The sequence below is a fragment of the Cheilinus undulatus genome, linkage group 3 (genome assembly GCF_018320785.1).
Source record: "Cheilinus undulatus linkage group 3, ASM1832078v1, whole genome shotgun sequence".
NCBI classification, from domain to species: Eukaryota; Metazoa; Chordata; class Actinopteri; order Labriformes; family Labridae; genus Cheilinus; species Cheilinus undulatus.
In genome coordinates, this window is record NC_054867.1 from 27081686 (window position 1) to 27107160 (window position 25475).

General features: G+C 39.6%; 1 protein-coding gene across 1 annotated transcript in view; it reads left to right on the plus strand.

Moving 5' to 3' along the window:
• Positions 1-25475, plus strand: part of LOC121504520 (low-density lipoprotein receptor-related protein 1-like) — a 167294-nt gene that overhangs the window by 71643 nt on the left and 70176 nt on the right. The window contains exons 4-10 of the mRNA XM_041779358.1: positions 239-364; positions 3410-3538; positions 3655-3918; positions 15967-16129; positions 18153-18375; positions 21812-22001; positions 22113-22256. Coding sequence (XP_041635292.1) covers positions 239-364; positions 3410-3538; positions 3655-3918; positions 15967-16129; positions 18153-18375; positions 21812-22001; positions 22113-22256 — 1239 coding nt within the window. The remainder of the gene's footprint in view (positions 1-238; positions 365-3409; positions 3539-3654; positions 3919-15966; positions 16130-18152; positions 18376-21811; positions 22002-22112; positions 22257-25475) is intronic.

The following is a 25475-nucleotide window of genomic DNA, read 5'->3' on the forward strand; positions in this document are numbered from 1 at the left end:
CTGACTGCTTATTATTTGTGTGTGCCTCATTGGTAAGAGGAGGCCGCAGAGAGTGTAGGTCAACAATTTAGCCACCTACATCAAATATTTACGCACTTCATCACCATGCTGAGCTGTAAATATTCTCCAGTAAGTGTTTGCTATGCTAGCTGAAGCAGCACTTGGTCCTCTTACCTGCAGGCGTGTCTACAGAAACTTACTCCTGTCTTCTCCCCTCCTTTTCTCTCTCCTCCTCCAGAGTTTGCATCAAACTGCTCGCACTCGCTTTGGGGTTGTCAGGAAAGCTGTGCGGTGACTCCAGCTGGACCTGCTTGTTACTGTAAGAGCGGTTATGAGATCAGTGAAGATGGAAAGACATGCAAAGGTGAGTTTGTCCAAGCAATGGCCACCCTCCATGAAACCTGCTGTTAACATGTGCTGCAAAATGTAATCAAACATCTGGAAAAATAATATGCCTTTGTGTTGTGCTCCATGGTGAAGTGGTTAAAAAAGCGACTGGGAGTGTGGGGGTATCCCTTTATATGTTTTAAAATGTTCTTTACTGAGATGCTAAAATAACAATCTCAATGTCATAATATTTGTGGTTATCTGTCCAGTAACTTCTGAAACGCTGAAGTATTTTTAGCACAAAGCTGCAGCAGTGTTTACAAAGTTTATGGAGAAACTGAATCAAGTGGATAGCACACAGTGAGTAGTTCAAGGTGCTTGGGAATTCTGAAGATTTCCAGACACTATAGTGTTGTACTCAAGACCACACTATCCGAGACCAAGACTTGCCTGGGACTAAGACAAGACCAAGACTCTTGCGGATCAAGACTGAGAAAAGACCAAGACCATAAAAATCTGTTTTTAAAAAAAAAACATGACAAGGTTGAACAGTTAAAGAGCATTCTGTCTTCAATTGTAGTTTTCTTTTTAATAACTTTGACAGATAAAAACAAGGTGTCTGCAACTCTTTCAAAGCACAACATGCAAAAATCTCAAATTTTAACAAATTTGTTCAACTAACTTCTTGTAAAAAATAAATCCTTGTATGTATTTAAAAGCCACTGACAAGTCCGGAGTTATTTTTAATATCTGAAATTAAGATGATTATCTAGCTTTGTCAGGTGAAGGAGGCCTAGAGTAAGTGTCCAGAGGTATTTCTGACTAGAAATAAGATGGACTGTTGAGTTTTAGATATTTTGTAGATATTTGTTGTTTTAGCAAGTGTTTCTCCCTATTATCACATTAATGAAGTTGAAGAATAGCAGATCAGTGCTAGTCTCAACCGGTCATGATGGAAAAATCCTCAGTCCGGCCAGCCCAAGACTGAGACAAGACCAAGTAAAAATGCTCTCGAGTCTGAGACAAGACCAAGACATTCAAAGTGTGATCCTGAGACCGGTCTCAAGACCAAGACCGTTCATGATTACTACAACACTACCAGACACCTTTGTAAAACGTTGATTAAGGAGCCTTAAAACAAGAAAAAAACATAATAATCATGCTGATATGTTCAAAAAAATTTCTAACATACCAGTTTCATCTCTGTTACTGGTAACAATCAAGCTAAAATGTGTCTGGATTTCTAGTAAGGGGGTGGGGGTTGGGGGGGCGTAGAATGTCAATATTGTAATGCATTTTGTCCTGACTAGTGTGAAACAAAAACTGAATCACTGTTGCCAAACATTGGAATTAAAACGATGAAATTTTATTTTAAAAAATCATCCATTTTTTTTACATTTATCTTTTTTATCATCATTAACATAAAGAATATTAGAGCACTGCACTGGACTCTTTTCTCAATCCCACCCACTCCTGCAGCTCGTTCCATCTAGTCCCACTCCTGCAACAGGTCTGTCAAATCCCACCTGCATCCTGCTCAGATTCTGACAATCCATGTTCAGCATTCAGACTAACGGTGTGTTGGATTAAAGGCATTATTAATGAGTTCACTAAAGCACCACCCTGATTAAATTTCCTCTGAGAAAACAACTACATCCTTGTAATACGTAACAGTGCTACACATGAATAAAAAACAACTGGGAGTGTCAAGTGGATTTTCCTTGCTATGGCTTATTAATAGCAATATCACAGCAATATTTTATGACCTTACTTACAAATCATTTATCACCATTCATGCCAAAAACATACAGAGGTGGAATTGTTTCCTGATCTCTGAAAAGTTTGTGCATCAAAAACCGCAACGCACTTACATCAGCTCTTGCAGACAGACTAATCTTTTCTCAGTTAACACTGTGCTGTCACCAACCTTGTCACTAAATGCTTAATGCAATGAGGCCAATTTGCATGGAAAGGGTGTTTTTTTTCCCCAGCTAACAGCATAATGGCTCAGCATCTCCATGCCCTGGTTCATATTTGTGGTAATTGACCTACAACTTAAGGGGAGTATTATAGCTGTGCCTTTTGACATATTAGGCACTATATTGTGGAGCTTTAACAAAGAATCACATCATTTGTCTGCACAGAGACAGACACATATTCAAACATGTTTTTATGCAGCACCAGCAGCAAAAACCACAAATAATAGCAAATAAGCCATGCTTATTGCAAATTTGAGCATGGAAAAGTGCTTTAAAGAGAGCTTACTTTAATGAGGGATCGTGGACCAGCATCATCACCAGGATGTATCATCACATCCTGGTGTGCCAAAAATCTTTTCTTGTGGGCATTCTTTAATAGACAAGTTGTTTTTCAGCTCTGAAAACCAGAGCGGTAGTTTCTGTCCTTTTTGTCCATCGTCGCTGTGGCAGTGTGGTAGTGAGCGTATGTGTTACATAGGGGAAGTGATGTAATGGGGGTTGGGGAGGGAGGAAAACTGAAGTGAAATTTTGCATTACATGAAAGATCTGTACATACTTTTTAGTTTTTTATGGCACCAGTTTCAAACCAGTACACCCAGGAAGTTTTCTGAGAGGTATCAAGAACACCTTGAGCAACAGTGTAGCATGCAAATGGACACAGACAGACAAGTTAATGTGAATATTATTATGAGTCATGTTTCATGTGTTGTATACTATGGCATCCTATTATGTAATATTATGTATCCTATAGCATCACACCATATCATATTGCACCATTCTGTTTCATATCATGTCTTGTTTTTGTTATATGTAACCGTACTGTGTGATATGCATGGCATATATAAACCATATCATATCAAATCTTATATTGCACTGTCTCTTGCAGTATGGTGTGGTATGTGATTATATTGAGTACAACAGCATCACATTGTTACCTCTGCCAAGGAGGTTATGTGATCAGCAGGGTTTGTTAGTTAGTTTATTAGTTAGTTTGTTTGTTTGTTAGCAACATAACTCAAAAAGGTATGGACGGATTTTCATGAAATTTTCAGGAAATGTCAGAAATGGCATAAGGAAAACCATCTGTTGTTTCTGTTGTTCAGATTTCGATGAGTGCAGTGTATATGGGACCTGCAGTCAGACCTGTACCAACACTGAAGGCTCCTACACCTGCTCCTGTGTGGAGGGATACCTGTCCCAACCAGACAACCGCTCCTGCAAGGCCAAGAATGGTGAGTACTAGCAGACAGCAGCAGGGCTGTGAATACACTGTTTTAACTGAGGCTGTGTAGATTTTCTGTCAAGGTCTCTCCTGTTAAGCTGTAGTTTGGCCAATGTTACTTTACAGTGCCAGTAGAGCGGCTACCTGTCCTATTGATCGCCAACTCACAGAACATCCAAGCCACCTCCCTGAGTGGCACCACGGGTCACAGCCTGCTGTCCACCAGCACCAAACAAACCACTGCCATGGACTTTGTCTACGCACAAGAGACCGTCTGCTGGATTCATGTGGGTGACACACCCTCCTCCACGCACCTCAAATGTGCCAAGATCCCCAATCTGAAGAGCTTCACAGAGGAGAGAGTCATCAACATCTCACTCAGTCTACACCGTGAGTACAATGCTGAATTATGGTATAAAGGAAGTAGTTCTTCAAGTTCTACTCCATACATATATACACTACACAATGGTGAAAAAAAGGTTCTCTAAAACTATAAGTAGGCAAAGCATACATATTTCAGTGTTTGCATGTGTCTATGTGTTTTATGTTGTTTTCATGTTACTTTACTTCTGGTGGCCACATGGATCAGCAGCTGTGGAAAAAGATAAGACAATGATATGTCATCTCATTAATTCTCTAGTTTTGGTTGTGGGGTTTGCTGTGGAAGGTAAAACCATGGACCTGTGCCAGTCGGTCTGTAAAATCAAACTAGTAATGCATTGCCATGTCACTGTGTCATTTAAATGTGTTGAAGAAGAAGACAGTTTCGTTTATGCACATAGGAAGAGGAAGAAATCTGTATTAGCATACTTTCAGAAAAGTCCCAGGCTTCTTTTAATGTTGCAGGTCTGATTTAAAAAAAAGAAAACTAGCTGTCATGCCAAAGGAAAACTGCAAAACAGTGTAAGTTAAACTGCCGATGCCTATTTAGCTCTGGCTGCCGCAGGAGAAGGACCTTGAAACTATTAAACAAGCATGCTACAAATTTGCTTTTTTGTTTAGTTAAAAAACAGAGGAAAAAATAACATCAAAACAGATGTTTTCATGTCTATTTTGTCCCTGTTGCCCCTGCAAGTGAATGCTTTTGGACTCAGATGTCTCCCTCAATGATATTCAACCAAGAAGTCTGACTTTTAGGTTATCTTGATTCACCTGTCTGTCAGAATGGGGTGTTATCGACTCCTACTTCAGACCAAGGCCTTGGATGATCCTTTCCTTGAATGCTAATGTGTGTTTTAAAAAAAGAATTTCCAGGAAAATGTAGCCAGAACTGATTGAGCATAAATACCTGTGGGAACAGACGTGTCCTCAGCTTCTCTGCTCTTGTGCAATGCTTGTGAGTCAGACATATTGTTGTGGCTGCACATTAAAAGCAGCTGTGCTTTTCCATTACTTCACTTTCTTTGCAGAAAACATTTGAGTCAGTTTTCCTGTAAAAATGAAACTAAAAGTGGACTGTAGAGATCTGAAGGAATGTGATTGAATACAGATGTGTATACCTGCGTGTTGCTTGAGAGTGGAGACAACCTGTGGGTGGAGATTCTGCACATCCAGGGCTATTCCCATTCGGACTTAAGCTCTTGCTGAGTTTTGGCCTGAATTTTGAGCGGCTTGTTTTCTTGGTGATTCAGAGGCTAAGCAGCCTCAGAGACAACTCATTTATACAAACAATAGAAATGTGTCATTGTACTATCTTTTAGGAAGTTGGTGGCCAGATGGTCAGAAACTGTTTTCATTGTCACTTACCTGCCAACATTAATTTAGAGACTTATACAACATTGCAAATCTTGACCACTTAGTCATCATATCTTTTTATTTTCGGTCAAGTCTTCCTCTGCTGCTGATTTGTACACAAACAGAAGGTCATATCTATAGTAGTCATACAGCTGTGGAGATTTTCTGAAGGACACTTGCAACATCTGCAGGTAATCTTTAACTGCTTTCAGTCCAGGCTCATAGATGTACAGTATCAAAAGGGTGTTTCCTGTTCAATGAAACATGTCACTAGCGCTAATGAGACGAAAAATGTAGCCCTACATTGAGAGTATTTGTACAAATAGAGGCATCCTTGTCTGTATACTTTGATAACAAATCAAAGCTAGCAGTTAGCTGCTTACTCATGCTACCTGGTAGTAGCCCTCAGACATGGCTGGGCTTCTCAAGAAAGTCTGGAAATACACACTAAAACTTTAGCTCTAGCTCTGTTAGCTGCATTAGCTAAATAAATAACAGAGCTATGTAGCTAACAAAGCTACATAACTAGTGTAACTAAAGATAAGCTTGCTCTGCAGCTAAGATAAGTATTTGTGTTATCTATGCAGCTGCGTTAGCTTTAGCAATGTTTGATAAATAAACCGTTGCTAAATCGTAGCTAGCTACATTGGTTTATGTGGTAACGTTAATTACGTAGCTAGCATAGCTATGTTAGATTAAGCTAAAGGCAACCAAGCTTAAGTGAGACACCGCCTGTGTAACTACTTCTAAAATGGGTCTATACATAATTTAATCATGGACAAGATCTCTGACCCTTTTGCTCTATTTTATTAAGAAATGCTGCATCGTCTGTAATTTATGTGATTATTTCATGAATGTAACTGCCAGACTTTGTTTACGATCCGGGAGAGTGGCCGTCAGAGATGAGCGGTCTGCGACCAGACCCATCTGACCTCCAATTTCCACGCCCTCTCTAGTCTATCAGAGCAATTCCACAGCCGGCGCTCCAGACGGTCAGCGGCGTGTGCCTAGACCGACACTTTGCTCTGCTTCGTTCGTGGCACACTGTAGGTCTATTTTCAGTGCCGGCCACTGCCAAACCGCATCATTGCCCGTCAATCAGAAAGCTTTAGAAGAGGAAGTCAAAAGCATAGAATATCCGGTTGTTTAATAATACAATACAATGCACAGACTCCCAATCATAAATCATCACTATATCAACGTAACTTCTCATCCTGCAGCGAGAGCAAAGGGTCACTGAGAGGTCAGTGGGTCACAGAGCTACAACGGTGCCATTGACGAGGAAAAGTTCACTTTTGAGGATATTTAGCCAAATAATTTTGCATAAAACCACAGATCCTTTAAGCAAACATTACCCTTTCAACTTCCTAATGTACTCACCCAATGGCGGAAGCAATAATATCATGGACTTATACCGGAAAGGATGATAATTTAAGCCCAAAAGGTAAACTAATCCACTGTTGACATACTATTCCTGCTTGAACTCGCAGTTCTCCCATGATCTCTGCCTGCTGATCAGGGCTGTGTGCCGCGTTGCAGCGCTCTAGACACAACTCCAGTGGGCAAGGTCGCTCACCTTTGGTCGGACCAAACCTGCGGCACTTCGGTGCATGGCACAGTCATCCTGAAAATTGCAGGTAGGGCTCCTGAAAAGCCAGTAGCTTTGGTGCTAGCCTACTGGCTAACATTTAGGCTACACCTTTTTGACCTGAAAAGTATGTTAACAAGCTATTGTTGAGTGGCTCAAAGAATCAGACACAATGGATTAAATTGCAGACTTAGGAATGTCTAGGTTGGAATATTCAAAAAGGTAGTTTTAATTAATCAGTCCAAAGGTCAGTAATAAAAAAGGAAAACTCATTAGACAAAAACAGAGGGAAAAGCACAAGTCTGGGTCAAAAAGGCAGTAATTAAACAGGAATGAATGAGGGACATGGAAACACTAGGAACTGGCAACTTGTGGAAACACCCTGGGATTAAATACACAGTTAGTTGGGGAAAAATGAGACAGGGGTGGATAGTCAGGGACAGAGTCAAAGTAGAAGGTGGAAAACAAAAGGAGCAAGACATGAATGTCACACACAAGGGTGACTTAAAAAAAGCAGGAAACAAAAATGAAAATGTGTGAGGAAAAAAGAGAAAAAATAAGTTGGGTATCTCAACTGTTTTTTCAGTTGTTCAGTGTGTTCTCTAGAAAGTTGCATCAGTTTCTTCTGCTCTTTTCTGGCAGCCTGACCTCTGTGTAAAGAAATGAGCTTAAGAGTTCAATGACTTGTCTTTCACCAAGTTTTTTACTCACGATAAACATTTGAACTCTCTTACATGTTTCTTGCTTGTTAACTTTGATATCAAAGGCAGTTTTTCTATTTAAAGCCAAATTTTCTAAGTCTTTGATGCAGAAGAACTGAAACAGCAGGGGGTAATATACCTGCGATTTATCCTTCCTCTTTCTTGCCCGTTGTTTTTTTTTCTTGCATCCAAGCATTGCGACCTATCACGTCCTCTTAGTGTGCAGCGGCATGTCTCTGCTAAATTCACTTTTCCACCGGGCTTGAGATTTCATTAACATGACAGAAATGACTTTCTCAGTTCTAACCATCATAGGAAATGGAAATACCCAATGATGACAGTCGGGCAGCTCTGTCCTCCACGCGCACGCCAATGTGGTTCAGCTGTCATTTGGAAATATGTACGTTTCAGATCAGATGACATCAGACAAGCTTCCAACAGTGAGAATTATGCACGAGGCAGTCTGGTATCCCTTACAGAATTCATATGAAGATCGAACCTGCTTTACCTCTCTGCCCATTTCATTTGGCATTTGCATATTATACAGAACAGACCTTAATCAATCAGGCTCATGCAGGAAAAGGGATATCTCAATAGCTGTCACTGGTGCTGTAGTGGCGCAGCTTTCGCCAGAACCTCAGCTCACACTGGACTATTTAAGAAGCAGAAGAATCTGCAGGAAATTCCAGCAGCTTTAGCTGGGTTCTCCACGGCTGTCCCCCACACATGCAAACTCCCACACATACTGCAGCAGTCGTTTTCTTAGACAAATGCAGGGACTGAATGTGCACATCGATAGACAAAACACCAGTCTCCTGAAAGAGTCTACATGTTGATATTAAAGGATTGAAGCTGCGTTTAATGATATGAAGCAACAATTATAGGGGAGGCTTCTTTTTTCAATTGACAATATTACAGCAAGAAATTGTGCTCAAGGGAGAAGCTCAGATTTGCCGTTAGAAAACATTGAGTGGGATCAATGTAATTGAAAGATAAATGATAATGTTAGCAGAGTAAAGGCATGTAAAGACACAAAGCATATCTTTATGTTTATGATGACAGCTCCCCATCCTGGATCTACTCTGAAAACCCTCAAACAACATTGCTTAGCATCAGCACAAAAATATACAACAAAAAGGCCGGTTTTTGTCATCCAACCTAGTCTACAATATAAAGCGACTGCCGTGACAGCAGACTGGTCTTTTGGCTGGGCAGCGGGTGTACAAGTGTAACAGAATAGGAGGGGCAAGTTTATGCATCACAGTCAACATGGAGGGAGCCCAAGGTAACCAATGGCGGGGTTGAACACACAGGAAATGATGCGCTTGCGGTTAGAGTGACTCATGACCTCAGTATGCCACCGATGAGTTGTCCAGATGTGTCCCCACCCCCTGTCACTCTTTCTTTCTCTCCTCCCTCTCTCTTGCTCTCTCACTTTCATTACATTCCCTTCGCCTGTTTGTTTTAAGTGTCACTTTCTTCTGCCAAATTACATGAAACATACACTCAGTCTCAGTCTGTATTTGTCTGTCTGTTACTTGCCATTGGTAATTATACAGGTCACTCAACGTCATCGATAGTCGTAAGAGTAGTGATGTAAGCCTAACATAAAGATAGACAGCCAGACTCTGTTAAAAAGCATAATTTGTAATGCAAAACAATGCACGTTTGACAGAAGAGGGTGGCTTATGCTACAGAATGATAAAATACAATGCATGAGCAGCATACATGAGACACAATATGGTTAAAAAAATGATACATGATATGCAAACCACACAAGGCCACCCATAAGGGGGGATAAAGTGGAGACCTTTCTGGGGCCCTGCCAGATGGGGGGCCCACAGAGGTCAGCTAAATCATGATCCATTGTAAAGGTAAGCTGTAATAACCGTATTTCATATTTATCATGAATAACAATAACTCTGATCAGAGCAACAAAAATGAATTTTATTAAATATGCTGTAAAACAGTATAGCCTTTATAGATTTAAACCCCTTTTCTTAAAACAGAATTGCCCTTTTTTAGGTAATGATCACATTATGGATGGGAACTCTGAACTGAACTCTTATGATAGTAATGTCAGGCCTTTTGACTAAGTCATGACATGCATAAACATCAGGATGCCAGAAAATAAAGCATAAGAAACAGAGATAACTTTAATGGAAAAATAATAATATCAATCAGTAATAATATGAAAAATTGGCAATAAAAAAAATCAGGCGACCCGGGTTCGAATCCGGCCCGTGGCACCATTTCCTGCATGTCTCTCCCTGCTCTCTCCCCTGTTTCCGACTCTATCCACTGTCCTATCAAATAAAGGCAAAAAGGCCAAAAAATGTTGAAAGTTAAAAATATGAACTAGAAGTGGAAAAAGTGGCAGAGTACCAAAATGAGGAAATTGCCAGCCAGGCTGCTTGCACCATTGCTACTGATCAAACACACATGCACTGATATCACAAATAAATAACAACTGGGGAGGGCCCATTGCCCGGGTTTTTCAGGAGCCCAGCCAATTCTGTGGGCAGGCCTAAACCCACAGTAACATATGATATTATACAGTGTCTTATACAGCATGCGGTTTGGACTAATCAGCATTAGTTGAGGAGAACGAGGCGACGGGCGAGGTGGTACTCAAAGCTGTTTTAATGACTGCCCCCATGTAGTGATTAGGTCATATGCAGCTTTAGCATAGTGCCAGTTTTATTAGAACCAAATCATGTTTCTGTATGAAATAAAGAATAGAAACAACACTACAAGTTTTTCATGATGTTATAGATGTCTTTGCTCTTTGGCCAACCTGCTTCGGCATTAGTATGGGGAGTTATGGGTCAGTGGTGTGTGAGTTGTGTACAATGGCTGCTAGTGGAATGATTAGCTCGAATGTAGCCACAGCTGCAGTTTTGTCGAAGCCAGACCGCATTTCTTTATTAAAACAAGGGCAGAGAGCAACACTGAAAGCTTTTCAAGACAGAAAATATGTTTTTTTGCTCTTCTCCCAGCCTGCTTCAGCACAGGTTTTTGGTCGTTACGGGTGGGGTTTGCAGGGGATTTAATTGCTGCTGCCACAGTAGCTGTTATCTCAGATGTAGCTGTAGGAGAACCCGGTTTAATTAGAACTGAACCATGTTTCTTTTTTAAACAAAAAGCATAGAGCCACACCGAAAGCATGTCCTGGCAGAGATGATGTTCATGCATGTCTCCTGACCAGCTTTTGCATCAGTTGTATTCATCGAGAATCTCTGACATTAACGATGTACAACGGCAGCAGGCTGCTTCAAGAGTCAGGCATGCGCAGAACATCAGGAATTTTTTGTCCAGTCCTGCCCTTCCCATATGCTTTCTACGAGAGTTTTCCTACATGAATGTGAAGTATCTTCATGTCTATCTAAACAGTCTATCTGGCGTGTCAGGTTACACACAGACTGTATAGATAGTCTATAGACTATATGTTAAAAACCCCTCCAGACCAGCGTTGTTGTGTACGACCCAGGTTATTAAGAATTGAATCACTTTTGAACCATAAATTGTAGCCTCTTACTGTTTTTTTCCTCTCGTAGCTAGCTAGCCGTTGCACTGGTCCAATGGTGTTGTCCATATCTTTGAGCCTATGCAGAAGCTTTTCTCGTGAGCCTGGAAATCAAGTGACTCTTCAAGGATTTGGAGGATTAAAACCATACTGGTAGATTGGATAGTGAGCGTCTTTTTATCTGTTTTTATTTTTTTGATTTAATGCTTTGTTAAGGGTTGTCAACCAATGACAGACTGGTCTGTCAAGACCAAATGTTAAACTGCACATTTAACATGCAGATCATTATGGAGGCGGCCTGAGTAGAGAAAGAGAGTAAAAAAGTCTGTGATTTGGCCCTCTGTATTATTGTCAATTTAGTATTTAGCAGTAAAACTCACAATTATTTGCAGAAAAAAAAAATCAAGTGTCACAGAGGCTGTTCATTACAGTTCTATTTGATGAGCCATGTTCTGAGTTCACTGTTAGGCTAAAATAATGTGCCAGTTTTCCACAGCACAGTCAGCCCAGAAAGTTTACATTCGTATTAGATTGGTGCTCAGTATCAGTTTATCACCGATGATATGGTATTGGAATGGGTAGCAGGAAGGAAAAAATGGTAGTGGAACATCTCGACTTTCTACAGCTGAAAGCCAGAGGAGCTACAGATCCATTCTACAGCTTGTGCTTTCACATGTCATGGATTTTAATTGTCCTGTGAAAACTAAATTACGTTTAAGATATTTTGCCAGAGATTTTTCATGAAAAATGTATTTTCAGCCAGTCTTACACTATACTTTCTCATGGAACAAGGGTATACAACTAATATTTTTAATCGTAGTTTTACTTGACCAAATAAATGGGGACAAAGAATACTAATAGTTAATCCCAGCCCTAATGTAAAAATGTATTCTTGTTTTTGATTACTTTGAGGCATTCAGGCTCATTAACATAACCCAATAAGTACTTTCCTTATGATTTTGCAAAAAATGCTCCATTAAAACTGGCTCACTTTGCCTGTTGGACACTGTCAGTTTCCCTCGGTCTTTGAATACACATGAGGAAGTCTATGGGGGATTCAGATTAAACAGTTATTGTAACATAGTGGTGCTGGAAGCCCTCCCTATAGGGAACGTACAAGAGAAACTGTGAAGGCTTTGCATTCAGTAGTAGATGGCAATGCGTCACACTATGCACAGGAGGGCTGATCCCAGAGCTGTCACTAAGCCTCCTCTCTCTCTGCTTGTACTGTTAGAGCTCCAGTACCTGCTCTGCTCCTGCACTGAGCCACAGCGGGCTGCTTAGCACAGACACTGGCCTAAAATCTGCTTAAGAGGTCATGTGCCATTAAAAGGCAGGCCAGTCAGCACATTTTCAAATCTTCTCTCAGTTCAACACTTTATTCAGCTTTAAACCTCTCTCCCCCTGAGCAATGAAATAAATTTTACTGCTTGAGTTATCCACTTTTCCTGTCTAGCTTTGTATTCTTACTTGAGCTGAACAAAACCACAAACTAAATTTGTGTTGTTTTTTTGCCACTCTCCCCCGCTTGTGTGTTTCTGGTGTGACGCCTTCACCAGATGCTTTAGGGAGTGTTTTGGAGTTTGGCGAGGGGTAGTGGGGGTTGGGGTGCTTGAGCGGTCGAGGTTAAAGCTTCAGTCGCAGTTTAAAAATGTCAGGAGCACATCAGCTGCTTTAAACATAAAGCCACTGATCTCACTACATGTTAATCCCCTGTGTTTGATGAGAAGCACCATCAGCAGGTCCTTGTAAAGACAGGTGCCCCTCACTTGTACCCTCACAGTCTTTAAAGTAAAAGTCTGCCCACCAATGCTGCATTTTGAATACATTTGAAAGACATTCATTCGCCTGCTGTTTTTTTTTTTCCTTTGGACCAACAGGGAGCAGAGGATTGAACAAGAAAACACGAAGAAAACAAGTTGTTTAGAGAAAGCTGGGGGAAAAAAATGAAGAAAGCAGCCGGTTCTGTTTTTTCAATTATGCTGTGTTGTTTTTTATAGCATAGTTTCAGACAGACAGAGCTGCAGTTAATGAATCCAGACTGTTTTTCCACCTCTGGGGAACAGACAAAGGGGAGGGATAGGGGGATGATGCATGGAGGAGGAGGAAGGAGAATGGGAGGAGATAGAAAAGTCTTTGACCCTTGCTGGAGCCATTTTTGGAAAACAGAAAGCAGGCGACAGACTTTCTTTTTCAGTCTTCAGTAAACTTTTTAAAATTGCACAATCTCTTTCTGTCTCCCCCTCTTTGTTTATCCGTTGCTTAATCAGTGAATCATCATGTTGCTTAGCAGCTGTATGTGTTTAAATGGAGGATCTGTGTTAGAAAAAGGGACCTTTAGGAATATGGTCCCTGGATTCCCATAAACCTCAGAAATGTTTTTACACAATCACCAAGATTCCCTGATTGGAAATAAGATCACTCCTCCCTCTCTTTTTTCTTTCTTTTCTGTGCATTTTTCCTCTATCTGTCTCCACTTTTACTCACAACAAAGATATTGAGGAGTGCCTCACCCTTTGCTCGTCAGGCTCTGCAGAAAACTCTGTCATTTTATCCAAGCCTTGAGCTCTCCTTTGGAATTCCTTGGAACTACTTTTAATGTGCTCTTATGGCGAGGAATCTGCTTCATCATTTCCCCAACGCAAGCTTTTCTTTCCCCGCTGCAGAAACGGATCCTTGAGTCTCCCCTAAATCATCACACTGACCTCGTCACCTCAGTAAACATATCACAACATTAGACCTCCACCCTTAGCACCTCGCACTGTGTGACCCAGGCCCCCTGCAGCACGACTTTAGCCCAATTTCTGAAGTGTTTGTGTGTGAGTCAGTGTGTATGAAAAGCAGGGCTTGTGGCAGCTGTGAAAATACAAATCCTGTGGTTTTAAAACCCTCCGTCCCTCTCCTTCTCTTCCTCTCTTCAGCTCATTGGAATGAAGACGTATAGTTTTGCTTCTCTTGTCAAGATTTCTATATTTAAAAAGTCTGTGCTGGAAGAATATTCAGTGGCTCTACAGCTACCAACATCTACAAAAGACAGTATTGCATTAAAACTTAAAGCAGCTACTGTTAAAATCTGATATTTCCAATGCATCATAAAGCTTCAATTAGGTGGTGCTATTAGCCAAATGGTTATGTCGAAGTGCCCCATATACAGAGACTGCTGTCCTCAAAGCAGGCACCCCTGGTATAAATGTGACTTGTGGCTCCTTTCCCCACTCTCCCCTGTTTTCAGCACTATTCACTGTCCTATCTACAAAGCAGATGCAAAGCAGGTGAATCGGCCAGATTCCATGTCTATCATCAGGCATATCCATGTCAAAAAGCTCCAATCTGAAATATTGAGCCAGGGCTGAAAACAGACCTGACGTATCAGCATCATTTGATGGCAGTAGACACTGGCAGGGTTTAGTTGCACTGGAAGCTGATAGCAAAGGCAGCCACCCATGTAGCATTTAGCTCAGATATAGCTCTAGTGTTATTAGAACTGGGCCACATTTCATTTATGTGTAGTTGTAGCAATAATGTATGATTGTAAAAATGCCCAAGGCCCACTTAGACCTGCCTGAAGGCACACCAGTGTAACTTGCCACATCATTCTTGAACCACTGGTCTAAGAACAGGACAAGAAGCTGAATGCTAATGTTGCTCTGGACTGTATGTGTCAGCTAGTAACAACTAACAATTTTGCAAAGCCATCTGTTATTATCAATTACTTTTTATTAACAGTAGCCTTGTGCCCACACAGTCACACACCCATATTACTTTAATGATGTTATAGATTATTTGATAGCATTGTGCTAGCTTTATTAGGCAAGGTTGTTCTTATATTCTCTCATGCTGATGTGTAGTTTGACACTCTTCTAGGCACAGTGGGACATTTGATTTAATTGATGTATTCCTTTAGTTTTATTTTCTAGAGAAACATCTCACTCTAGCTGTCTGATACTGGTGTGAAAAAAGTTGCACAGTATGGAAAAACTTCGGAGAAGTACAAGAATCTCAGATGTTAAAATAAATACAATATGTAGTTGAACTTGGGTGTACTTTATTACTCTCCACGGCTCACTAGCTGCAGTAAATTGATCACTCTGGACCTTTAATTCTCTCACATCTCCTTTCAGTCAGCTTTACAATAGCTTTCTGTTTCTGATCCTTGGCATGGGCTCAATGTGGCTAAGCTGGTGTTTGAGGAAAGGAAGAGAAGGAGAGGCATATATTAATGTCTCATGTTATTCTTTCTCACTATTTTCTCTAGTTTCAAATCCTCCTATGTGGTCTTACTTCACATCCAAAACAGTTTAGGTAGAGGAGGGGTATTCTAGTTATTTTTTGAACAGCCTTGTCTTTGTTGAAACTCTGCAGACTGTAAATGTTCCATAATCTGTGTGATGCCATGTTATGCATTTAGATGTTTGATTTATATCTCTGTGTGGGGCTCTGGTGTTTCCTTTGAGCTGAGTTTAGGGGAAAGAAATGCAGTGAAAACTGCACACAGCTTGATCTCAGTGACATTACACTCCTTGGGGCAACAAACAGCCTGGTTTATATTCTGTCTGTCTGATCATGACAGACGTGTTACTTAGATATACGCTAATCAGTGTTGCCTGTCATTTCATTTGTCAGTCAGGAAAACTTCCCAAGCCCAAACCTCAGAATCCAGACTGGATGTGAGTCTGTTGAAGTTACTGCTGGACAATTTTGCTGACAAATTTACTTCATTCGAATATAAGTCAAACCTCTCACTCCACTGCTTTAACATCACACACTCAAGTTGCCTATCTTTCATATAACAATCAATTTAAGGTCTGGTTTCCTTATCCTTGTGTTTCTGTTGTCCTGTCTTACTCCCTTCTCTCCTCTCATCTTGTTTCCTCCCCTTCTCTTTCCAGATGTGAAGCAGATGGCCATTGACTGGCTCACCGGAAACTTCTACTTTGTGGATGACGTGGACGACAGGATCTTCGTGTGTGACAAGGACGGGCAGACATGTGTCACCCTCCTGGACCAGGAGCTGTACAACCCTAAAGGCATCGCCCTGGATCCCACCATGGGGTCTGTTTAATCACTTTTGACTAATGTTTTACCTCACATGTCAAATGCACGATAGAAACTACACATGCGCTAGTTTGTAAATTGAACCCACTAAAATAAGTTCCCACTCAGTACGTTTAGTCCCCTTCTGTTATTTGCTGTTGTTACCCAGCTTTTAAATAACAAGCTGAAATGTAGGGGGAGGTTAAACGGAGGCTTTGACATTGGAGTAATTGAGTTCAGATGTTCTGTTGCTCTGTGGTATGCTGACGGTAGGTTTTGAGTAGAAAAAAGTATGGTTTTGTAGTAGCTCTTTTGTTTAGGACAGGACTTTTATAACTGGATTCTTTCAAATGTTTGTGTAACTGTGGCACATACTTGCATTAGTGTACATGTGTTTGAGAGAGAAAAGTTAAGTACATGACCAGTGCCTATAAAAAGTATTCACCCTGTTCTATGTTTTACCCCTTTATTGCTTTTATAAATTAATCACAGTCAATATAATTAGGCTTTTCTGACAAAAAAACTAAAACAAAAAAATCTTTAGTGTCAAAGTGAAAATGGATTTATACAAATGTAATGTTAATTAAATTAAAATATGTCATGTAAAATAAGTGATTACATAAACATTCACCCCCTTCAAATTAGTATAATTAGAGTCTGAGTAGATAGGTCTCAACCAGGCTTGCAGATGTAGACAGTAAAGTTTTACTCCATTCTTCTTTGCAAAACTGCTTGGTCTGGGCTTTGACTCAACCACTCCAGAACATTCACCTCATTTTCTTTAAACCATTTCTGTGTAGCTTTTCCTTGTATCCATTCCCTGAGCTACACTTTTCAATAACCTTTTATCTAAGCTGCTCAGAGTGTTCTTTTGTCTTCATGGTGTAATGGTAGCCAGGAATACTGATTAACCAGTGACTGGACCTTCCAGACACAAGTGTCTTTTTACTGCAGTCACTTGAGATACATTCACTGCGCTCAGGTGATCCTCATTTCACTAGCTGTGGGACTACTAGCACCAATTAGCTATACCTCTGTTGATTTAGGTCAGTCGCTTTAAAGGGGGTGAATTTTTATGCAGTCACTCATTTTATATTGCATATTTGCTTTGTAGAAATCAGTTTTCACTTTCACATGAAAGAGTTTTTTTTTAACAAAGCTAAATTGATTATTGAGTTATAAAATCATGAAAAGGGTCAAACATTCAAGGGGGTTAATACCTTTTATAGGCACTATATGTGTGTGTACACGCACAAACTAGCTTGTAGCTATAGGAGTTCCAGCAAATATCAGCTGTAGTTGGTTTTTCCAGTAACAAGGTCAGATGGATCCCCTGTAGCTGTTTTTTTAAGGTCTGCAGGGTCATTAGAGGAGGAAGAACACCAGTGTCACCATTATAACAAAAACAAAACATTCTTTGCTGGCATTCTACAAGATCAATGACTACAAATATTTCCAAAAATCCCACACTGACTGGCCCCCTCAACAAAAGAAGGATTTTTTTCACAAAACAAACAGCATGATGTTTCTTCTTCTCTTTATTTGCTGGTTCCTGGTTTTGGAATGACTCCACAAGATTTTGTTTGGGTTTAGTTTAGACAGGAAATCCCGATATATTTGATGAATGTAATTATGTTTTTGTTTTAGCAGCAGTGTAAAACCTACGAAAATAATGATTATGCTCTCACAAACTGTATCTGGTAAATCTGGTCTATGGTGGGAATGTTTTTCTTCAAAATACTGCTCTCCTAAAAAACTACAAATGTTCAGAAATAAACTCCAGTGCTAATAAATAGCCACAGATATTCAGCCAAAACTCAGCGTTACTCTTTAAAAAATGACAACAAACTTACAATAGATCGTCAGATAATCTCTCTCTTTCCTGTTTTGCTTACGGAGAAGTCTGATTATTATTCTCTGTGCACAGAAATAAGTGTGATTAATCAAAGACAACAAAGCCAAATAAGCAGAAAATGAAGCTATTTTCCACTTCAGTTGCTTTCATCTATCCTGATCAGGTCTGATCCTTTGTTCCCCACAGGAAGGTTTTCTTCACAGACTACGGTCAGATCCCAAAGGTGGAGCGCTGTGACATGGACGGTCAGAACAGAACTAAACTAGTGGACAGTAAGATCGTTTTCCCACACGGCATCACTTTGGACCTGGTCAGTAGGCTAGTGTACTGGGCAGATGCATATCTGGACTACATCGAGGTTGTGGACTATGAGGGCAAAAACCGGCACACCATCATCCAGGGCCTGCTGGTAAGAACAGATTCTGTTGTCTTACATTAACAGGAAATAATCTCTCACTTTTGCTATGCTTTGGCTTGTGTTGTTTTTTTAATACCCTATAAAGTTTGCTTTATCATCCCCTAAACATCTATTACCTACCTGATATTTCTCCTGTGTGCTCTGGTAATGTCTTCTTACAAAGTGATAAATGAGCAGAGAAAAGATGGCGGACATTTGCCTTTTCATTGAAGCGACTGATTAATTGTTTCTAATACCGATGCTGTTGTGTAGATGTTGCTGCACTGGTGAAGCACAGTGGCTTTTAAATGTGTTGCCATGGCTTTTACTGTGATCTGTGGAGAACTAATGGCTTCATTTACTTGTCGAGCCTGAGGGCACAGACAGGGACACAAACAAAAACACTTGTCTTGTTGTGTATGTGTGTTAGCACCTGCTATCTGACATTAGCACTCGCTCATCCTTCAAGTAAAGGTTAAAGGAAGGTTGTTATTAATGGTGCATAGTGTAGGCTGTTTTATTAACAGTGTATGTCTTTACAAAGACCCGACATGCCCTCTTTTCAAGGTAAAACTTCTGTATGTGCAATTTTCAAAGTTCACATCAGAATGCATAGAGTCTTGATTAGGGGTGAGCAAAACACGCTTAAGGCAATATGTGGACTCTTGTGTGGTATTTAGTACTTCTTTGGTGCTACACATCAGTATTAAAATATCAAAAAATGATGACGCTCTAAACAGATGTCCCTGCTAATGTAAATCACCATGACATTACTACATGATTCCTTACTAGCAAGAGAGAAGGTAATGTGAATTCAAATTCGTTGGCAAAAGAAGAAGTTGACAACAGAATGAGATGGAAAAGGTGGCGAGTTGATGTTGGATGGAGGTTAAATAATTCCGTTAGCAACACACTCATCTTAACCATTTATGGCAAAATGAAAGCTCTGTTCAAAAAACACTTTTGCTTAGCCAAGCAGCATGCTTTGACTTTCCACAGAGTGCAGTGCTTAAATATTATATGATAGCTATAGGTAAATATATGACGATATATGTCAAATGCAATGAGATTTAGTTACATTTATTACAACATAAAACCCATATGAAGTTGCAGCAAGCTGTAGCTAGAACAGAGACATCTGGAGTGGTGACGGTGAAGCAGTCTGTGGAGATCAGCATTGGTGAAACAGGGATCATTGAGAAGGAAGTCATATTTACATGGAGCGCCTTGTTTAGAGAATGAGCTGTGACTGGTGAGGAGAGAATGATTAAATCAGCCAGCAGTCAGCTGGGCCTGTAACTTCCGTATCCTGCATGAACTAATGCTAAGCTTCATTTCAACAAAAGACACATGATTATTGGTGAAATTGACTTCAAACTACTGAAGTAATTAATACATTAATCCTGCAATATACCTCTCTGTGGGCATTTTCTATTCTTCAGTTGATCAGATATTGTGATGCATGATAAGATTGTGTTTCAAGCTATCAATTACTGAAGTACATTGCATTACATTGTATGTATCATGTGGTAATGTATCGTATCATATCGCACTGTATCATATTGTATCGTATCCTTGTCCTTGTCCGTATGCAAGGCCGCCAATAAGGGGGGAAAAAGGGAGACCTTTCTGGGGCCCTACCAAATAGGTCAGAAAAATCCTGATCCATTGTAAAGTTAAGGTGATAACCATATTTTAGAAAGTATTGTCAGATGTCAGGATTCCAGAAAATGAAGTAGAAGAAACTCAGACAACTGTGGTGGAAAATTAAGTAATTGCAAAATGACAAATAAATGGGCGACGAGTAGCGATAATGGGTTAAAAGTGGTCATTGAACAAAAAGTGGCAAACCTATCAAGTGGCCAAAAAGTTATGAAAATGGGTTAAAAATTGTGAAAAAAAGGTAAGAAAAAGGTGGCAAAAAGAAGTTCAGAATGGAAATAAAGTGGCAAAATTGGCTCAAAGTCAAGTTAGCAACATCAACACCAACACAAGTTTTCCATCTATCGTTGCCATGAAAGTGTTAATGTGCCAACCATTGACATCAAACAGGAAGACAGTGGTGCACAGTGTGACATTAAAAGCCAAAATCTCAGGTTTTTTTGTCTACACATGAATGCTGTAGAGTTTCTAAAACTCTTTCCCTGGAGAGGACTTTTTTATGTTATAAAAGGTCAGTTTTTTCGTGACCTGAAATGATGTTTGCGTGTGTATGGAAAGTCAAAACGTGGGAAAATCCTTTGTTACTCTGTTATTCTCACCCCTAATCTTGATAATTGGAAAAATATTTTGTTTTTTTGGACTTTAAGAAACTTTGTACTTGTGAAATCATAAAGTGACACATCTTTTCCTCCCATTGCTTGCTTTTTTCTGGTTTGCCCTTAGTCAGATCTGTGACTAAAGGTGACAACTGTGCTTTTTGACAGTCTGGTAGGTCAGCAGGTTTTCTAACAGTTTGTCACCTCAGCAGAGTTTTGCACTTCAGCCTACAATGGTTACATTTTTATCTTCCTGGCTGTCCTTGCCCTTGTGCGTGTCCAGTGAGCTTCTCGCAGCTCACTCTGACAGACCACAATGACACCTCAGGTTTTCTGCTACTGCTGCAGACATGGTCTCATGGGACTCTGAGTCACTGGCTATGTTTGTTCAGATCCTAAAGCCCTCGCCCTGCTATTCTTCCTGATTTTGTCTGTTTAAAGGCTAGTTGTGTGTGATTTGCTTTCTATTGAGAGAGGAAACTCTTCTCATTCCTTTCAGCTGGTAGATGATATGTTGCTGTTTGACACCACGGTGCACCATGGGCAGAAGTAAACACTGCTTTCAGAAGCAACGGCAGGTTGCAGTCAGAATTTGTATCAGGAAACTTCGAAAAGACTTTGGTGAACAGTTAAACCAGTGTGCATGTTTTTTAAAGGAATTCATGCTAACAAGGCATATTCACGCTACATTACCATTTAACAGTCTCTTGTAAAATATAACTAACCATGAGGAAAATCTGAGTAAGGATGATTTCAAACATGGAGTATGATTTGTATTTTTGTGGTAAGTTGGCATGGTGTAATTGCGATAATAGATTGAGATTTCCCATGTAAGGAAAAGGATGGAATCACCACTGAAAACCGCAGCTCCACATTCATGTATATCAGGTTTTATTGCCCAGTATTTTCATATTTAACAGTATTACTGCTTTACACAGAAATTAAACATCCAGAGTGAAAAAATCAAAGGCTGTCATCTTGGACAGACTGTGTAAGCCTATATTAAAACAAAAATATGAATTTTACCTACACAGCCTTGATCAGCTGCAAGTCACGTCAGTGGATGCAGAACTGTTTTCTATTGGCAGCAAATATCAACAACATATGTTTACTGAGTGGAAGAATTAAAACCATTGAAGTATGTAGATGCTCATACCATCTCTCCCCTATCATTTTCCTCTCTTTTTAAGATTGAGCATCTCTATGGGCTGACTGTGTTCGAAAACTACTTGTATGCCACCAACTCGGACAATGCTAACATGCAGCCTAAAACCAGTGTGATCAGGGTCAACCGCTTCAACAGCACAGACTATCAAGTGGTCTCCAGGGTGGATAAAGGAGGAGCCCTGCACGTCTACCACCAGAGACGCCAGCCGCCAGGTAGCCATGGCAAACAAATACCTTTTTTTTTTTTTAATTTAAATCTCATGCATTTCATAATATGGTAGTGGTGCTGTTGGTTCTTAATTTTTCTTCCTCTTTGGTGTTCAGTGCGTAGCCATGCCTGTGAGGTGGACCAGTTTGGGAAGGCTGGAGGTTGCTCAGACATCTGTCTGCTGGGAAACAGCCACAAGACTCGAACCTGCCGCTGTCGCTCTGGATTCAGCTTGGGCAGCGATGGCAAGTCCTGCAAAAGTGAGTGGGACTACTGTGAAATGAAATAATGATGACTACAAAGACACTCCAGTTGTTACTGTGAGATAGCTGTTAGAATATTCTTTTACACATCAGTGGTAGCATTTATCCTGGTGCATGTACCTCTGAAGGTGTAGCTGCAGTTTCCTGAAGAAAATATGGAAGGTTTAGGAGAAGGGGGCTCCAGCTTTAAATGAACTATAAATAAAGAAAAGTACTGTTATTTAAAGGGGATGCACAAATAAAATAACATGTCTGTAAAAGCCTACGGAGTCTGTAAAGAAACCTATCAATATTGGTTTTTTCCCATTGTTTAAATTTTTTTAAATGGCATTTAGTAGTGATAGAGGCTCAGCTAGCTATCTAATGTTTAAGGTTATACCTGAACTTTGCCATTTTAACTTTGAGCATCACTCTTTCTCCACACTCTTGCCAGTGTTTTAGCTTTCAGTAGTATATAAAGGATGGGGGGGTATCTCTTTGGCTTTGCTGGTGCTTGCTTTATCAACCAACAAGTAAACTTTAACACTTCGCTAAAATTAATGGATGAATAAGAATAAGATTAAAGTTTAGGTATACAAAGCTAATTTGAACTTGCAAACAGTTGCCCAGTGGCTAAACTGTTAAAATAGACAGCTACCCTGCTAGCTAAAGTTATAGTAAAAATTTAAATAAAGTTAACATGTATGTAGTGAGCTCAGTTTCAGACCTAAAATTAGGAAACATACCTCTTAAAAAATATAAAAATGTTTTGATGTAGGCTAGTAAAACACTAGCTGGCAGCCAACAGTTAAGGGTAACGAGTGAATGGTTTGACTAATTTAGACTAAAAGTCTTAAACCTTTTAGAGCACTCAGGAATAACTTGGAAACTAAAAATCGAAACCATTAATGGTGGACATCCCCATGCATTTTTAATTTTGTCACTTACTTTTTTATTTTAGATTATTATGTTGAAAATCAAACTCAACAGAGCGACCATATATGGTTCCTTGCCATCCAAAAAATGGTAACTAAAAAAATCCATGGAGTGTATGCAACATAAAACGTTAATAATGGAAAAATATACACGTTTAAAGTCAAATGAGTATTTGCTCACCCATTTTAAGGTAATAAAATACAAAATACTTATTTCATACACAAATTATTTCCAAGGTATAGTAAATAATGAAACTTCAAAGATGAATGGACATGCTGCTTCTTGATTAAACTTAGGACATGGGGCGTTGAATAGGGACAGATTAGAGCTCAAAATAATCCATTATTAAGTAAATTCAAGCAGTGAGGATCACAGTCAAAATAATAAGAAATATTTGTGTCATTTAAAGAGAATACAACAGTTGCACTGTTTTCAAATGGACTTAACCCCATATACTTCATTATTTATACTTGTTGTTATTCCTCATTAATCCATCAGAAAACTGAAAAGAAAAATGAAAATTATATTTGTAAATAAACTTTAGCAGAGATAAGACTCTCAGTAAAAATTAATATTGATATAAATCACATCGATATAATAAAACTGATAAAAGGTTCTAAAACTGACCAAACATCACACCTATTTTTGCTATATATAAGTTGAATTTACCAATGAATCTCTCTTTAATTGTTTATAAACATGTGGCAGCAGCTTATGAGACTGAAGAGTACTTTTATACTACATTTTAATGAGTTATTTGTCAAGAAAATACCTGTAGTATGACTTTCTAGATGAAATGGTCTTGTGTCTTTGTATAGACATCATTGTACACCCCTAAATGGATGTAATATGTAACATATATGTCCAAATATGGTTCATCCACCTGTCACACTAAAATTGATTTATGCTTCTATCTACCTTTATAATGTGTGAGTTTCATCCGTTTACTTAACTCATGATAGTAAGTTAAGATGTTAGGGCCATTTGTGTGGGACTGACGAATGTAAAACTACATTTTGAAAGTTCTGGAGGAAACAGGAAGTTCAAAATGTTCTGGGCCACTGCTGATTGGTCAGATAGTGTGAGTCACTTTCCATGATGCTGACTGATCTCCAGTGATGGGAGAGAAAAATCCTACTGGTTCTGTGTCAGAGAGAGTTGGGGGGAGGCCATGAAGGAGGTCAACCAAAGTTACTACATATAGTTCCTTGCTCCAGAAAGGGTTAAAGTAACTAGCTAAAGAGCTGAGATAGCTAACTCACTAGATGAATAAATTAATATTTCAACACTTCCTAGTTATCTCAAAATCATTCCATGACTGCCCTCTTTTTTCATACATTTTCAAAACTATGGCCAGACCCTAGTGAGGGCCACTGGTGAAGCCAGCAAGAATAACAGCTTAAAGTTATGGCTATATGGCTACATTAGATTTAAAAACAAACCCATAAAACAAGTTTTTAACTTCGAAATAGAAAATGTTAAAGTAATGAAAATATAGCTGAAAGTAATGCCTAGCTAAGCTTGTTATGAATTTGTAAAGTAAGCCTCATGTATGAATGGTTTACATACTAAGGCTGAGGTTAAAGTAGTGGTAGTGAAAACAGCTACCTTAATTTTGAGATGAATTGTTAAAACTGTTGCTAACTAAAATTGACAGTTTGACTTTAGGACTTAAAACCTATCTGTAATAATATCTGCTCCTTTTCAAAAGTAAAATAAGATAGGAATAAATTCCTTTCAGTACATTTTGTGTCAGGAATTTCATATGACAGGACTTTGGAGGAGCATCTGATAAAGAGGGCTGGGAACTGCTGCACTGTGGTGTGGACTCAGCACATCCTGAGCTGATGTGTGCGTGCTCCTAAGCTAACTGTAAGTATTAAGTCAGGAGCTGCAGCGATTCAGCTCGACTGACCTGAAGACAAGGGCATTCCTAGTTGCATCAGGGATGTGGTTTTCCCCTGGGCTGTGGGCTGAGAGAAAGTGGCACAAAAAATAAGAGCAACAGCATTTCCAAGTCTGACTTTCTTCTTCCTCACTGACCTCCACATAAAGCTGTCAGGCTGATTCAGCTTTTTCAGAGGAGTGTTTTAATATTCTATCAACCAATAATAGCATAACATTGATTTGTCTCCTGAGAATAAACTGTCCTTGAGAATGACACAATTGATTTAGCTAAAGAACCCTCCTTCTCCCCCAGCTCCTCCATTGAAAATCGGTTAATTTTCATTTAGGCCTTCTGCTGTTCTCGCATGTTATTTGCTTGTTTAATCAATATGCATTATTTGTAAAAGTCAGTCA